Source organism: Scophthalmus maximus, chromosome 15, assembly GCF_022379125.1.
Source record: "Scophthalmus maximus strain ysfricsl-2021 chromosome 15, ASM2237912v1, whole genome shotgun sequence".
In the NCBI taxonomy this organism is placed as follows: Eukaryota; Metazoa; Chordata; class Actinopteri; order Pleuronectiformes; family Scophthalmidae; genus Scophthalmus; species Scophthalmus maximus.
This window is the reverse complement of record NC_061529.1, coordinates 6,122,293-6,140,000: the sequence shown is the minus strand read 5'-3', so window position 1 is coordinate 6,140,000 and position 17,708 is coordinate 6,122,293. Positions and strand designations below refer to the sequence as shown.

Below are 17,708 nucleotides of genomic sequence, written 5' to 3'. Positions count from 1 at the left end.
ATAGTGGGATTAGCCATTGGAATAAAACCTTGGAGCTGTTCAAATGAATCCATCCTTAATCTTTCATGGTGACCCAGAATATCTTCATGTCAGAACCTGCGATGACCTGCTCTGCCCCATGTCCCCCTGCTCGCACTGGTCACTTGTCCACTCTTACAACAGAGGAAAACAAACAATGAATTAACAATAAATGTCAATGAGCTTTTATACAAAAAAACTACTTTAAAATAAAAGAGAATGTCAGAGAAAAATAACTTTTAAATTATATCGTTGACAGACATTAAATATTCAGAATAACCTGCCAGTGGCAGATTTGGAGGTGAGTCAAAGTTTTGTGTCTCTGCGCCTTCAAAACAACAGATAAGATAAGATTAGATAAGATGTACCTTTATTGCTCCCCATAGGAGAGATTCAAAATTGCCATAGCAACACATAAGTGTACAGGGGAAATGTAATAATAGTAGAATAGAAACAGGAGTCTAAGGTAAATAAGATAAATAAACAAACCAAAGTCCCTCTAAACCTGGCATCGCTCCGCTGACAGGTCCAAGGGTTACAGGTCCAAATCTACTGCTTAAAATAAAATACACAAAATCAGCATGACCTTATTTTTGACAAAAAGAAGAGAATCTACAACCAAAGTCAATACAACCAGGGGTGACTTTGGCTCCCACACATGTTGGAAAAAGACCACAAGGCTTCATCTATACTGTAAAGAACAGAATACAGTATAATTCAAATATTAGAGTGTATCTGGGCTTGCACCTGTATATACATTCAGTTTCCTCGTCTGGGTGCACAGCTACATGTATAAACAGAGAACTTTTATCTGCGGAGGAGATTATTAGGGCGTGTTGAGATACTAATGCAAATAACTGTCTCCCTGCCACTTGCACAATTTGAATAGTTTCATTACAAACCCCTCAAAGCCAACAAGTGATAAAAGGACTAGTCACTTTTGCTAAATGATCTTTAGTGCAATTGAAGATAGGAATCAAATTACAGATCAGATGATATGATTTGGCATGCATACAGGATTTGACTGATGAGTAATGAGAGTTAAAAGTGAATCACTCACTTCACAACAAGTTTCATCATTAGACTGCAGTGACAGATCCAGGACTGAAGAATCCTTCAGCTGGAATGACAAAGCATTCGTCACTTTGGTTGATGTTTCGCAATGGTAATGATAATAACTTTATTTATATAGCACCTTTAAACAAGGCCTTTACAAAGTGCTTCACAAAGAGGGACGAATAAAGTAAAGATAATAATCAAAATCAAAGACAAGAAATAAAATAATAGGACATCATTTAAAATTAAAAAAACAGGATTGCAGAATCATAAACCAATTATGTAAAAGCCATTGGGTAAATGTACATTTTGGAGAGATGATTTTAAAATAGACAGTGACGTTTCTGGTCAGAGTTCCTCAGGTAAAACTTCAAAAAATGGATGGTTGGGGCTCCAACAACAAAGGCGCCGTCGACCTTTGTCTTCAGCCTCGGCCGAGGAATAGCCAGCAAGGCCCTTTCTCAAGCTTCGGGCTGGTGGGGACTGATTTAGAAGCTCAGCCACACATATTCCTTAAAGAAATTCGGAAACTCACAGGTGAAAAGAATGAGCTAAAACTGGGGAGATATGTTCAAACTGAGACACATTTTTTTCCTCTCCAGTTAACATATATGGCACATTGACATCACTGCGAGCTGCATAGAGGACGAGTGCACAGTGGCACAGAAACAAGCTGTTAAAATGAACCGCGGGGGTTTCCGTCCGTTTGTGCGAGTGTTCGTCTCCAACTGCATTCAAACTCTTTCCTCGCTGTATTCTCAAGCAAGCAGACTCGGCCAAATACACTCGTTGCCCCTGAGTTCTAGATTTCTCTCTGCAGACGCTCGCACACACACAAACACACACACACACACACACACACACACACACACACACATTCCAGCAACTGTGCTAAGAAAACAGCCACTGGTGTAACTCTAAGCCAGTAGAAAAGTGGCCCTGGACCAGGACATTGTGCCTGCGAGGAATTCAATTCAGTTCGGTTGAATTCGATAAACACTAAGCATCCTCATATGTCAGGCAGACAAATCATGCTCTCACCAAAAGCACATCTCAGATTAAACACAGTGGGCACAGGCAGACTGTGGAGCCCCCTGACTGCCAGATATGGCATAACACGGCTGAAGCCAACTGAGCCACTTCCAAATGCATTCATTATAATCCATATTCATTAGGGTTTAATTGTCTAATAGATTATTGTTGTTGGCGTTGAATGGCGATGGAGTTATTTCTCCTGCAGGTGAGGCTCAGGCCTCCACAACCTCCAGATGTTTACCACCAACCCAACGGCTTTCTCTCTCCCTCTCTCTCTCTCTTTTCCCCTTTTTTCTCCCCGTCTCTCCCCTCTCGTATTTTTTCTTTCTCCGAGTCTCTTTAAAGCAAGCCCTCCCTGTAATCATGCTCGCTCAGTTCACCAAAGTTCTTTTTTTTTTCTTTTTTTTTTGAAGTTAGTGGAATATGTCCAGCCGTACGATAGTATTTGCTGTATATTCTTATAGCAGGGAGAACACAGAGAAGAGAAAGCGGTGGTTTTCTAGATGTTAATTATGCCCTCGCTGCACTTTGACTGTGTGTGTGTGTGTGTGTGTGTGTGTGCATGTTGTGTCTACATGAGCGTGTGTGTGCATATGTTCACTAGAAAGTGGAATGAACTCTGAGACACCAGGTGATAGATGATAACGGGCGTCTGGCGGTAGAGAAAAGGTGGATGTGTGTGTGTGTGTGTGTGTGTCTGAGGTTTTTCCTCCCGTAGATGTGAGGATGGAATTTTGCTCATCATGAGTTCAAAGGAGTCAACCCAAAGCTCTCTGCACACCAACAAGAGCAGACATGCCTTCTTTTCTTTGTGTCTCTCTCTCTCTCTCTCTCTCTCTCTCACTTTTTCTGTTTGTCAACCTCTCTCTACCCCCTGCTCCCTACCCCTCGTTTTTCTTCGGGTTCTTGTAAGCTCAGTTACAAACGTCGGGTTCTTGTAAGTTCTTCTTCACCCATGTCTGTGCTGTGTGTGTGTGTGTGTGTGTGTGTGTGTGTGTGTGTGTGTCTATATGTTTGTATATAGATGTCCTGAATTGCATTTCCCTCGAAGAGATAGGGCCTTAAATGTGTGGAGACGTGGGTCTGCAAAGAAGCTGGATGTGAATTGGGATGCGATAAGCTGCTGGGATTCTATCACTAAAGTCCTATTGCGATTAGACAGAAAAAATCACATGACATGATGTGACATTAAAGTCTGCCTTACAGTACATCTGAACAAAACTTACACCACGAAGTTATTATATTCCTCTTTAAAGGTCAAATACGTCAATTATGAAGAAACGAAGGCCTTTTTCCACTGTGCGCTTGAATTAGCTCGTCCACTGCACGCGCCCACCCACAACCTGCAACCAATGCATGCGGTGCTTTATCGTCTATTTTACTCCAGATTGGACCATCATTTACGAAATGAACATCATGCTGTATTGAACAGGATTTGAAACTAGCGAATCGAGACCATAAACCCATCTGTGAAAATGTTTACTGACGTTGTGAAAAAAAGTCATTTTTCTCATAGACTTCTGTAGAAAACGGACTTCTTTTTGCGACCAAGGAGTAAACCCTCTGCAGGTGACTCCGGAGAATACATGCTTGAGGCACTTCCGCACTGGCGTCATTTTCCGGACCCGGTGACTACGTCCACTTTCATGCACAGTCCATGGCACCATCAAGAATGCTGTCATCGTCTTACAAGACAAGGGCGAAACCTAACGTGCGGTTGGAGCATCAATGCTAAATGTGCCAAATCGAGGATGGAATCGAAAAAACTGTCGGAACCGCTATGAACAACTGCTTTCAACGAAAAGTTGCCAGCGTGCTCCAACACTTGCTAAATGTCACTCGATTCTCAACGATACGCATATTCATGACATGACGGCGTCATATGTTCAGTCCCTCGGCCCCTCGTGGCACTCTCTGGGCTCGCGCATACAGTGTTCCAATTGGAGCCGGATTATAAATGAAGCTGTTCTCATTTGCAAGTTTCTCTGCTCCTGTTGACACAGAAGACCAACGATGGAACTATTGCACTATCAGCCAGTCTGTCCGTCGGACATTGGCGTTTACGCGAAAAGCGAGAGAACCGTCGAATTCACTGGAATTGATTCTCCGGGTGGTGCTAGGGTCAAGGTCGCCAGAGTCATAGTATCCTTTATGTAGAGGGCCTTGCATAGCTGTGCCCATGACAACCCACCTACAGTCCAAAAAATGTATCCTCTGGGTGTCATGGCAGTTCATCCAACAATTATTTCAGTCTGGTCTGACGCGGTGAAGTGACCGTCATTGCCACGCCCCTGGCATGGCTACAAAGTCTGCACGTGTGACTTTAAATATCTGGTACTGATATTTGTTATTTTATCTGGCGCATATCTGGTATCTCTGGTATGTCTGGAGCAGGCAGGACACCTGATTCAAAATCCCTCTGTGCTCAAGCACATCTCTCCGTCTCTCTTTGATAAGATGAATTGCTTCCAGTTGCTTCCTCTCTCTCTTTTCGCCCCTTCATTTTTTCCACGCCGCTTTATCCGAAGCACATGTTCCTGCTATCACTAGTCTGTCTGGGACAAGTAAGACCCTTTCACATAATTCAAGTCCCTCCAGTTCCCAAGCACATCTCTCTGTCCCTGTCGGTCCCTCTTTGATAAGAGGAATCGGTTTCCAGTCGGGAGGGGGGTCTCTGTCGGCTTTTATCTGAAGCTCTGTGTTTAGGACGGATCTGTGTTTGCTCTAACACTAGCAAATCATTTCAGGTGTCCCTGCTTGGAGAACACCTTCCAGTCATGACATCACGGTTGCCGGGTCACCCTGCCACCACCACCGTGGGGTGGCGGGTGTTGGCAATCATGGCGGTGGAATGTCGGTGACTCAAGTAGGTGGGGAGGTGGGACAGCGATCTGGTTGGCTTATGACTTTGTCCCTGACATTTGTGGAAAACAAGCCGAGTGCCATTTCAAACAATGACCGGTCAACTCTGACCTTCGATGGGGAGGCCAATCGCTCATGCACACATCACAACATGGTGGCAAGCCAACTATTGCACCACTCTCAGGACAACCACTGCATTCAGGAGAGCAAACAGAAAGAAAAACTCCTGTCTACCATCATCTTTGTTTTGCTATGATTTATATCCCTATAAAAAAAAAAGAAAAAGATAACTGCTGCACAAACAAATCAGTGTTATGTGGGAAGATGAGGGAATCTCCGGTAAAAGTGTGGGAACCAGAACATGAGATGGCCTCGTTCCAAAGTATTATCAATTCAGGTATAGTGTGGTATGTGAAAAATTTCCAGTCTAATTTAAAGAAAACAAAGATGATCGCAACTTCAAAAGTGAAACCGTTTTTGATGTTATTATAACTTTACTTGAACAGATCAATATGTTTGAACCAAAGGTTCAATATGTTTGAACCAAAGGTTTCAAACATAGTGCTAATGTAAAAATCCGACCGTGTCGGGCTGTGGGTAAATATGTGGTGAGGAAAGTGAGGGGGGTCGGGGAAGAGGGAGAGGGGGAAGACGAATGGTTCTAGTGAAAAAGGTGAGTAATGCCAGATGGTACCACTTGGCTGTGGCCGGACACAAACCACTTCCTGCCCAGTAAGGTTACTGGTAGAAGGCAGCTTGGGAGTGTTTCTGATGGCGTAACCAGTGGCAACTGCTTCGCTGTAGGAGCAGGGGCGTTGCAACAGGGTAGGCAAAGGAGGCAATAGCCAGGGGGCCCCCGATGCTCAGATGGGGGTCACGCCCGAGGACGGTTGATTATGTTAGTCTGCAACAATCGACAATATTGTGAGAGCCCCCCTTGAAGATTATGATCGTCCATGTGTAATTTTGGAGGACTGGTTGACGACTAAAATGTCTAAAGCATGTGTATGACGTGCCTGGCATGGTAGCGTGTGCCCCCCTCCCGGGTCCTTTTTGCCTGGGGCCCCCAAAGTCCCTTGAAACACTCCTGGGTAGGATTGTCATATATTAGTACACAATAACAGCACATGATGCATGATGTTGCAACCAGATTGAGTATGATCCCCGGCTGGGACGGCAGAGAGGGGTCCACTGGGAACGTTACAGAACTGAATTGCACAACATAACGCATAATGCAATAGACGGCGACGTGGCTGAAACAACACACAGTCACTGATCGGCTATCTGTCATCGTTGGCTGCGGCTGCAGCTTGGGAATCTCCTCGGATACGTTGTTCTGGCACTAAGGAACAACCAACAATGTGCCACACTCACAAGAGACTTCCTGTGTCGGCCGCGTGTTTTGTCATGACAACAGTGACGCCAGTCACGGTGATTCAGTGCAGAGCCGCTGACGTCATTGTGTGCCAGCCACAGTCCGGACCGTGTGGGTCTGAGAACGCCTCCATGAACTGAAGCCAGCATCGATTCATTTCCTAACCCTTGAAGAGTAAACACACTCAGCTGTTTAAAAGAAAACAGCAGATAACATTTAATTTGAGCTTTAGGCGGGAAAGACTTTTTTATTATTGTTATTATTACGTGTACAAATAAAGTAGAAATGTCTCAAAATCAGCTCCCAGTTCCCGGACAGGACACTCGGCAGCGTCAAAGATAATAAAGTATATGCTACTGAGCACCAGTGCAGACAAACACACTTACAGGACACAGTGTGTACACAAGGAGGGGTTGATGACGTACATACAGTTTGTGTCTCTGTGTCTCTGTGTGTGTGTGAGAGAGAGAGATGTGTGTGTCAGAGGGGACAGGCGGAGGGTGGCAAGGAGGAATCTTCAAGGAGAATTAATATTCTTGAAACATCTTTATTTAAACTTTTAAACTTCAGACGAACACAAAAAAAAAGAAAAGAAAAACAAAGGACAAAGAAAGAAAGAGCGACAAAGTGACGGACAGAAAGAAAAACCATGCCAATACGGTAACCATCAGGATTCGCATCACATCTCCACCTGCTCAGGTCACCACCGCACAGAGGAAGTACAACAAAAATTAAAGAGCTTTCTCTTTCTCTCACAGTAGAGATATCATTTTCAAAGAAGAAGTTCCCACATGGCCTCTCTCCCCGCCTGATGCTGCGCGTGTGAGCACCAGGACATTTTGTTTTGCATAGAGCCAGAAATGTATCACGCGGTGATGTGCCCCCCCCCCCCAATCACCTTTAACAGTTTTTTCTTTTGAAAAACTGTTTGGGTGGGAACAAGTCTCCATGAGAGTGTGTGAGCGAAACATCAGTCTCGGAGGTTTTTCTATGTGACATGTATCTCACACATTTTCCTTGTGATTGTCAGGTGGTCGGAGCTTCAGACCCCCCCCCCCCGTCCCCGTCCCCTCCTCCACTAAAATCCGCTGTGCATCTAATACACAAACAAACTGTACACGCATCTAACATAATTTACCCCCCCGAGCCACACAGTGGCACAGCGATACAAGCCGTCAAAAAATACATCAAAAGTCAGAGCCATTGTTTGTATAATGGCTTATTATTACCGTTTTTTTAATAATAATAATAATAATAATATAGTTTCATACACAGTCAGGCACATTTACAATGGCTGTAGAGCAAACGAGGGAAAACTCAAGGTCCCTCAGGCCTTACAGCATCCACTAGCTCTTTCTCCCTTTTAATTCGCATCCATTGTGAGGCTTGTGTACGAGTGTGTTTATGTACATTACATACACTAACACACACACAGAACCCAGGAACACTATCCGCATGGCAACGACTATGACATATAAACGGCCCGAAAGCCGAAACTGAGCGCAACACATCACGCGCTCCTTAAAAACACACTCCTCAATCAGTGATGCATAAGCAGAACACGCGCTCCTAACTATTACAGTGAGCGCAGTGTACACACACACATGCGCCTGGCCCTGCGAGTGCAGCGCACTAAATCGTTTTTTTAAAAGGAGTTAAAGGATCAGTCCACACAAACGGGCAAAATCTCACTTAGCTGTTGGTGTTATTTCATTTTACCCGTTTCCTATTGCCGAGATTTCTTCTCTCCACCTCGGTACGATGGTGAGTGAGTGGAATTTCATGTGGTCCTCAACGTATGAAAGAAATTAAAATAAAAATCACGTCTGAGAAATTCAATAGCACCACGTCCCGCCAGACACGGTGTCCTGTTACTCCTCAATGTCAGGACTATTTCCTCGACAGAGAGGAGCTCCGATGGAAACTGTTCACAGTGTGTTCTGTGGTTTGTATTGAATAACAGGGGAAGTGCTTCAAACAGGCTGCTGTTCAATCTTAATGTTAATTTTTTTGCCTATGTTGCAGGAGATACAACCAATTTCACTCACTTCCATTGTAACGGGACGGAGGCTGGACTCTAAGGTGATCCCATAATGTCAAAAGTTGGGAACATAAAACAAAACACTCATCACGAGAATTGTGAGAAAGTATGTTTTCTGATCTACGGATCCTTTTAAGGAGGCATCATCAGCGGGGTGTTCGGTGTGTGTGTTGCAGGGAGATCGCGGACACTGGAGAGCTTCAGAAACAAAATGGTATTGAACAACGACTCCTGGGAAGGAAAAAAAATTTTGGGGGCAAATATGACAAGAAACAAAATGAAAGGAATCAACGGGCACTGTACACAATCAACAAGGGGATGTGAGAAAACACTCGGCGGGATGCGCAGGATGAATGCATGAGACTGAACGGGGAACAACTCACTGTTCTCATGTGCATACATAATTACAAATGGTACAGGTGGAAATGTGTGGGCAACTCTACCAGAGAGTTTGATCAGGGCTGTCGAGATGCATCATTTCATGTTCACATCTCCCTCTGAAGCTCACCGGCTGGAGCACGACCAGTCCATTTTTTCTTCCAGGGTTCAGGAACGGCTTCAGAGAGGAGTCCAGAGGTGGAGCGCCGATAATGCCTCTCTAAGAATAGAGCCGCTCCGGCTGTGCAGTGAACTGAGCTCCCTCTTGGCGAGGGGCTGAGGCCGGGCGTCACGCACCGTGCATGACAGGGGGGGGGGGGGGGGGGGGGGGGGGGGGGGGGGGGGCGACGCGCAGTAGCGCGGACCGGCCACAGAGAGGTGCTGCTGCAACCGAAAACCAAACGGTTACATGATTCCTCCCTGAAGGGAACAGAGGTTTCCTTTACAAGAAAAACACAGTGACAAGCCGCACAGGCGGCGGGTTTCTGACGGCAGTGTCTGTCTGTATGTGATATAGGTGACTGCTGTGACTCGGGGATTCGAACGGTGATGCCTATCGCGGCCCTTATCTTCTTTCTGTGTGCAAGTTCCTCCAACTCCCCGAGAGTCTATTTGCGTTACCGACAGTCTACATGTCCGTGGCAACAGCTGAGATTGCAGGTGATTGTCCTCTGGCACGATTGTCAGTAGAGAATTCACAAGGGCAATTAAATTACTTTACAGTAAAGGTGTTTTTTTGTTTGTTTTTTTCCTTAGAAAAGCTTATTGAGCACTTCTCCCACCATCGCTGGCTCTGTTCTCTCGGAGTGAAAAGCTGGAGGCAGTGATATTGTTTTCCTGTATGAATAGATTTTTTTTTTTTTGCACCAGACACAGAACAGTACTGGTTTCACGGTCACACACACAAAAGCCGACGAGTCCGCTCTGAGGAGACTCCAGAGTCATTGCGAGACAGATGCCAGAACCATTTTCCTCCCTCCGTCTTTGCATCCGTGTCTTTATCCCGCTACGTCCATCTTATGGGACCCGTCTATCACTTGCACTCCCATCTGTTTTTCCAGGACAAAAAGGCCCAGGAATTCCAGGCCAGTGGAGTTTCATGCTGACAGGTCGGATATCACCAGTTTTTCCATTTTATTCCCAATCTCTCCGGTGACTTGAAGCTCCTCGGATTCATAGTCGTCATCAAAAGACCTGGGAACAAACACACACATAGTAGAACTGGTTGTTGCTGCATACACCTTATACTCGTATGTTCTGTCCAATCAACCTAATTTTAGGTTAATTTCCATACTAGGAAAAGCATGTGTGTGTGTGTGTATGTGTGTGTGTGTGTGTGTGTGTGTGTGTGTGTGTATGTGTGTGTGTGTGTGTGTCTGTGTGTGTGTGTGTGTGTGTGTGTGTGTGTGTGTGTGTGTGTGTGTGTGTGTGTGTGGGTGTGGGTGTGTGTGTGTGTGTGTGTGTGTGTATGAGTGAGTGCCGTACCCCTCATGTAGCTGGTCATTTGCAGTCTCTTCCGCCACCAGTATCTCGTACTCCTCCGAGGCATATTTATCCCAGTCAGATGGCTCCGGACCTTCACTATCAATGTCCTGCAACACAACATGCACAACACAAACATGAGGCAATGAATCAATAGTAAGAGAAATTCCTATCACTTTAGAAAACACGATGACTAAGGAACAAATCTATTAAATATATCAAAATGGCAAAGGAGACTCTCATGAGCCTTGGTACCAAAAAAACCCCAGTATCCCATTGTTCAAATGCTAATGAAGGATTTTTTGTTAAGCATATTCGAACTGATATGATATTTCCAACTGTATGTTGCTGCTTCAAAATGCCAGTGTTACAGAACAAGATGCAGATTCACACCTTTTGCACAGCAAACGGGTCCCTCTGTTCATGGTCCAGGTATTTCTCCAGGTTGAAGAAGGTGTCGAAGAATATGTGGGCCATCCGGCAGCGCTTCAGATCACTCAGGGTTATCTTACCTGGAGAAAAACAAGGACAAACACGCGGTTTGTGGAAATGTCAGATGGCAGGAGGGGCTTTCCTATAGCAATAAAAGGTAACACGATTGTAAAAGGGGGTGTGAAAAATAATCCACCTGGGCTCTCGGGTTTGACCAGGTCGAGCATCTGGCAGAGCAAATCCTGGAAGGGCAGGGGTTCGATGCCCGTCCTTTCCATCCTCTCACACTGTTCCTCGTAGAAGTACTCCAGCTCGAACATGGACAGGACGCCATCGCCATCTACGTCCATGCACCGGTACCAGTACTCAATGCTGAAGAGAGAAATGACGAGTTCAATGTCAAGTTACAGACTTCACACAGACTAAAGTTGAAGTGCGGCGTCCGACTACGATATCAAATATTTATTAAGACACCAAAAATGCCAGAGCGACTGATACCTGGTGGGATTCTTCTTGTCCTCCTCGGAGATGAGGAACCAGACGAACTCGGCATAGCTCATCCTGCCTTCCCTCTGCACGGCATTGCCCCTGGAAACAAGCGGGAGACAGAGACGTTCACATTCGGTGCCGCCACCAATGGTGAGGTAATCAGCTCCTCTCTGTGTGTGTTTATGTGTGCGCGTTCCCACGTACCGAGTGACGGCCCCTGAGAACAATCTCTCAATGATCCTGTTCGAGGAGGCTGTCCGGAGGAGAGAATGAGGAAAAAAAATAAGCAAATGTGATTTCGTTCATATACAAAGTAACAAAGGGAACCCGGTTCAAACCATTGCACATATGGTACCAGTCAGTTGCGCAACTGCTGGATTACATCAGTGAATTATATTTTGGCCAGATTGATCATCATAATATAATACAATTCAAAATGTAACGCACGAAGGTGCTGGGTCGAGAACAAACGGCTGCTGTTTTTTTTTTTTTACACCAGTGCTCGAGGAGGTCCCAGAAAAATGAAGATCAGCAAATGAATGCTCCAAAAGCCAGATTGTCTGGCATTAAAACCCATATCGAATCAAAAAGAAAAAGTTTGAAAACACCTCGCCATTCATTCCAAAACCTTTTATGTCTTTGATTCTGAAATCACTTTTATTTTGTCACTGGCCTCATTTCTGTCTTGATACACTCTTGTACAAAAGCCCCCGTGCATCTGGTACGGACGTATTTCAGATGCTCGGCTCACGCAGCTCTCACCGTGTTCGTTGTATCTCGCCAGGTCTTTGTGGTCGATGTAGAGGTCGTGGTCAGTGTCCAGCTCCCAGAACTTGCAGTAGATGACGTAGAAGTGCTCGTACGAGAAGTAGTCCGTGATCTGGTTGATGTCGTCCTCCTCCTCCAGCAGGGCCAGCGTCTGCAGGAAGTTGCTCCTGCGCAGCTCCATCATGGTGATGCGACCTGTCCACGAGCGGTTCACCACGTAGAATATCCGCTGGATCACCTGGGACAGAGCAGAGCGGCGCGGGTGAATTCGTTGCACGACTTTGTTACAAAGTGCGACGGAAACAGAATCAACCAAGTTGAATATAGAATTCTTCTCTAATGTTTTGGTTTGGTGCGGTTTGAACAAAATAGGAGTTTCAAAAAGGGAACTGGAAGGTCTGAGGCTGAAGCCGTCGGACCGACTGGACGCCTCCATATTAATAAGATGTATTCCTCATGTTTCCATGAAGGAAACCACCCGTCCACAACAAGATATTTTTGTCCTCATTCATAATCTTAGTGAGACAGGTCTTTAGCATAAAATGGAAACCAGAGGGCCTGCAGCCCGCGTGCCTGAAACACAACACTTGAGCTTAGTAAAGAGCGGATTAGCACCCATTTCCTGGTACATGAGCCTCCCAGGGGCCACTTAATGTCTCGTACAGTAGCGGGGTCAGCCGGCCCTGGACTGAAGGAAGTGTCTTAATATGGACATGCGAGAGGCCGAGGGCCTCTGCTGCAGCTGCATGAGGCTGTAGGGGGCATCAGTGTTTCCGTGATGTCACTTCACACTGACGCACCGGAGCCCGGCCTCCTCTGCTCGGCTGCACAGACAGACCCTCAACTTCTGTAGCACATGTTGCAGCTGTCCCAGGCCACACACACACACACACACACACACACACACACACACACACACACACACACACACACACACACACACACACACACACACACACACACACACACACACACACACACACACACACACACACACACACACACACACACACACACAGCAAAGTTGCTAGATGTGCACAGAATCTGCTGACAAATACTGACAAACCATCATGTTCTGGTTGTATTTTTGTTTTTGTAACCAGGACAGGTGGGTCTGATTTCAGCTGCTTTATACATGTCGGATGATTCATTCTTTGGTCATCATCATATTTCATAAATCACCATACATCAATTGTATGAAAAGTCAGGAATATTTCTAATTTGTAAAGCGACAAATAAACTAAAGCTGTCAAATTTACACAGTCGAGTAAAAATTTAAATATATATATATAACAGTAAAGTACACAGGTTATGTAGAAGTATAAAGTGTCAGGAAATGAAAATACTGTCCGTCAGTACTCCTTCAGTTTCACATGACATTCTGTCATTAATAGTTCAACATAATCCAAATTTAATGTTGTAATAAAATGGACATTTATTATATATTTTGTACAGTTTCAACCTTTTCTTGTCATAAAAAAGGTGTAATTCACGCCTGTCTTCATTGTGTGTACTGTACCTGTGACCTTCAGTACAACTAGAGTGTCTACAGGCCGCAGCGTTAATAATGTGTAACCGGACAGCTGACATTATTTTCCCTGCCGTTTACCGTTGTGATGTAGCGGGAATGGAATTCAGGTGCATCCTTCAGAAAGGTGAGCCCGGGGTGCGTGTCCACTATGTCCTAATCAGACAAGCAGGAAGCAGGAAGGAGCACAAAGTTAGATGAGTGCGACTTGAACTTTACAGGAGAAAACCACAGAGATCGCGGATCAACGTGTTACCTGCATCAGAGGAATGAAGTCCTCCTGCTCCAGGTAGTTGCAGCCAGGTTTGGCCATCAGGGAAATAAACCTTGATGAATCATCATGGCAACTGTGCAACAACCTGCAGGAGAGGAGAGGAGACGACAGGCCTAGATTCATAACCTGATGACAGACAAAAGCCGTAACGAACGACGGCTCAGACGGACGTGACGTCTTGTCTTACTTCCTCCAGGTTGCAATGAAGGAGTGGACGGAGACGAAGCCCGTCCTCTCGCCACCTGCCGCGTAGAACATGGGCGCCTTCCAGTAAAGAGGACACCCGCAGGCCTGAATGTAGACACAACAAAACACAAGCGTTACCTTACCCCGCAGAAGAATTGTACCCGAGAACAGCGTGCAGTGTTTCCTGGAATCAGTGGTCACGCTGCTGATCAGAACTGTGTGCGCAGTGATTTCTGGTGTTCCTAGAAAACATTTGTGGAATTAAGCAGCGTGGCAGCTTCAAGATGAAACAAGACAAGACCGACGTTAATGTCATAAAAGCTGGGTATAGTCACGGGTATTATTAGTGTTTCTATTAGCCTTGCTGAGCGTCACAATGTCTGCTGTCAAACCGCTGACCTTGGCGATCTTGCCCATTTCATATATGTCGGCCTTCTCCTCCTCGAACTCGGTGAAGGCCGCCTCGATGGTATCGATGGCTGCGTCGGCGTTGGCAGCCGGGCCCGGGGCAGGGAGCCCACGGGGGTAGTAGAACCTGGGAATGTTGACGGCAGGCGGCGGAGGGGCGACTATCACCGGAGCCGGCGGGGGGCTGGGCGAGCGTGGTGTGGGGGCAGGTGTGGCCGGGGCGGGGGCAGGGGCTGGCGGAGGCGTGCCTGGTTTCTTGTCCGGTTTGGACTGGACCTAAAAAAAAGGGAGATCACACAAGGGAGATCATGTGTCGAAATGGACGAGCAGGGTTGGTGTCGATTACCTGATCACACCTCACGCTTTCATTGCTTTTGAACCCTGATATTTTATTTCCTTTCATATGGTTTGTGGACCGGATATTAAGGGAAAGATATTCCTGCAACACCTTGGTCAACGCAGCCATCTTGTTAAGCTTGATAGGAAACTTTGTTACAAGACTGAACACTGGATAATACACTGATGTGAAGAATGTGGTGGAAACTCCTTGAGTCCATACACTATGGACAAACAGTGAAGAAAGACTTGTGTCACAAACTTTCAGTCGGCACTCGACGACTGATTTAAAACTGAGGCAAGAAAATCTTCAGGTGCCACCGCAGCACTCAAGACTGTGTTGGTCTTCAAATGTAATCGATGATCATCTCTGGCACTAGTTGTGTATTTGTTGTCGTTTCATCATCATTAATAATAATAGCTTATAATAAAATCTTAATACCAGACAATCTCCATGACACTGTGAAGTGTCCATGGGACGAGCTCTGAACAGAATTCTTTTTCATCGTCAACATACTCTTGTTATCTCATTTACAATGTATACCAGCAATGTCAAGGTGAAATCAAGTTTTGGAACTCCATAGTCATCTGCCTGCAACCAACGTGACGCCTCAGAGGTGATGCTGATAAAGACACATTTCATTCATCAGTGAAATGAAAGGAACAAATCAAAAGCCTGTCAGTGTTTTTTCAAGCAGACACCCCCGGGTGCCTGCTGTGGTTGGTGTGTGTGTGTGTGTGTGTGCGTGTGTGTGTGTGTGTGTTTCGTTCTTGAGGGCCTCCACACTGTGTGTATTGAGCAGGACAGCTGGAGCCGGTCCTCCCCCCTGTCGCTCTCCTTCACAGCGTTCATTCTATCACTCTATTCCTGCAACTCCTGCCCTATTAATACACTGCTGGTATCTGCCTCTGAATAGTTTGTCGTCCCTGGCATGTCACTTTGTGTGTGTGTGTGTGTGTGTGTGTGTGTGTGTGTGTGAGGGCAGCAAGTTGCACCTACTGTATGTGTGTATTTAATGTGTGTAAGCAAGGAAAACAAATGGCGAGCACGCATCAAGAGACAACCCCAGTGGTTATTATGTTGATATATCCGCACTCCGTCCTTCCGGCCCGTTGCACCGACTGACCTGTTGCTGCTGGAAGGACTTCAGTCTCTTCTTGAAGCGCGAGGGGAGGACAAAGTCACACCCCCTGGCCAGAAAGGCCAGCTCCCCCCTCAGGTCAGGGTCCAGGCGTAACGACGTCTCCTTGATCATCATGGTGGGGGCCGAGACTCGCAACCCCCCACCAGACACGGCCACCGGTGCGGCTATTGACACGGGAGCGGTCCGGGTGGACCGGCTCGCCCAGCGACCGGACAATAAGTGAAAAAGGAGAACCGAGTGGGCTGCAGTGAAGGAGTCCCCCTAACAGCTCAGATGTCCAGTAACAAAAGCAACAACAAAAAAAAAACCTCAGGAAAGTGAAGGAATATCCAGCATGTGTGGGATTTCACTCAAAACGCTCTTTGGCAATCATGCACGCTCACAAAATCTCTCTCTTTCAGATTCCGCTCGAACGCACAGGGAGAAAATCGGTGTCCCGCACGGCAGTAATCCAGCGGTGTATCTGTGTAAAGAGATGTTCCTCAAGAGCCCCCCGCCCTCCCCGTGCCACTGTTGAAGGCCAGAAGGCAGAACCACGGTGCAGTGGCGTGCTGCTTTATGGCAAAAAAATCACGGGCCCCCCAAACGGCAGCTTCTATATGAGGCAGAAACCCTCTGATGTTCCCGGCCTGCCAGCTCTGGATGTATGTATTTGGTGTAGTCTCACTGGTGCCTGCTGCTCCAAGCTGCGCTCTGACAAACTGCACAGGGAAACATGAGCCAATGCCGGGGGTCTGGCAACACACACGCAGCACACCGGCTGTCCTGAGCGTTGGGGGGTTGGGGGGCGGGGAGGGGATTCAGCCGTGTTGCATATCTGTGTGCGGCGGTTTCGCAGGGTCCGAGCGCTCCTCGGGTCCCCGCCTTTGACGAAAGTAAGCCGGGCGGGAAGTTACAACTCCGGGTGACTACGATTGAAATAATGTTACAGCAGCTTGGGTCGGAGGTTCGGCGCGAGCGGGGTCGGGCAGGAGCGAGATGAAACATTATCATAGAGGTAATTTCACATGGAGAGATAAATCAGCGGAGGAAAGCACCTGTTGTTCTATCCGTTGACACACAGTCATTTTGCCTCGACTAGCTCACGGACCGATAATAGCCGTCCCCCGCTGTTGGAAGATAATGATGATGTTCACGATCTCTTGATTAAGCCGACAACTGTTCCATCACTATATATATACATATATTTAAATAATCTTTCAGTTCATCAAATGTCAGAACATTATTCCAATGACTCATTATAAACACCGGTAGGGCTGGTAATTACATCATTTCTATTATGTAAAACATATTTGAATAGCTGGAAACCATGGATGACAAATTTGATTATCAATTTTTTATTTTGACAAATTTGATAAGATCTGTAGCAGAATTGACCTGATCGTTTTAGCCCCACTCTTCATTGGTGCCAATCACAGAACCATAAAACCACCATTAGAATTTATATTTATCTCCTGATGCTTCTAATACTGTAAGTTGGTGCAAGATATAATTCAACTTGTTGTGGCTGAATTTAAAAAAAAATGTTTACTCATTTTTTAAACGCTGTCTTTATGTAATGAAAAGTGCTACATAAAACAAAGTTTCTTCTCGCTATTAACATAAATATATCCTGGCCAATTAGCATATATGGTAACAGCTGCTTAGCTAACAATTTAACTAGCCGGGAATGAATTGACAATAACAATGTCTGCCATCTGCCAGGGTGTCCCGAGTCTCTGTCCCGTCGACAGGCCGGTTTCCACTCGGTGCCAAGCAACACCGACCTGAGAGTGGTGATCCCTCAGGACAGACAGCAGAGGCCTATTTTAATCTAAGAAACTACACCGTTTAATCGTTTACACATACTGTACTGCGTATATATATATATAAATGCTGGCTGCTGACTGTCAGAG

At 46.0% G+C, this 17,708-nt stretch overlaps 1 protein-coding gene across 2 annotated transcripts in view; it reads right to left on the bottom strand.

The window, feature by feature from the left end:
* Positions 1–6,566: 6,566 nt before the first annotated feature.
* The window catches only part of ppp2r3a (protein phosphatase 2, regulatory subunit B'', alpha), a 55,298-nt gene continuing 44,156 nt past the window's right edge, over positions 6,567–17,708 (bottom strand). The window contains exons 1-12 of one of the 2 annotated variants that reach the window (XM_035610260.2): positions 15,796–16,659; positions 14,324–14,608; positions 13,926–14,029; positions 13,721–13,823; positions 13,546–13,620; positions 11,931–12,174; positions 11,373–11,421; positions 11,178–11,267; positions 10,876–11,051; positions 10,641–10,759; positions 10,251–10,357; positions 6,567–9,959 (exon numbers count right to left, since the gene is read on the bottom strand). In XM_035610260.2, the coding sequence (XP_035466153.1) occupies positions 9,863–9,959; positions 10,251–10,357; positions 10,641–10,759; positions 10,876–11,051; positions 11,178–11,267; positions 11,373–11,421; positions 11,931–12,174; positions 13,546–13,620; positions 13,721–13,823; positions 13,926–14,029; positions 14,324–14,608; positions 15,796–15,927 (1,581 nt within the window). In that variant the 5' untranslated portion in view covers positions 15,928–16,659 and the 3' untranslated portion in view covers positions 6,567–9,862. Of the gene's footprint in view, positions 9,960–10,250; positions 10,358–10,640; positions 10,760–10,875; positions 11,052–11,177; positions 11,268–11,372; positions 11,422–11,930; positions 12,175–13,545; positions 13,621–13,720; positions 13,824–13,925; positions 14,030–14,323; positions 14,609–15,795; positions 16,660–17,708 lie in introns of those variants that run through there. The other variant, XM_035610259.2, reaches the window with a different exon arrangement.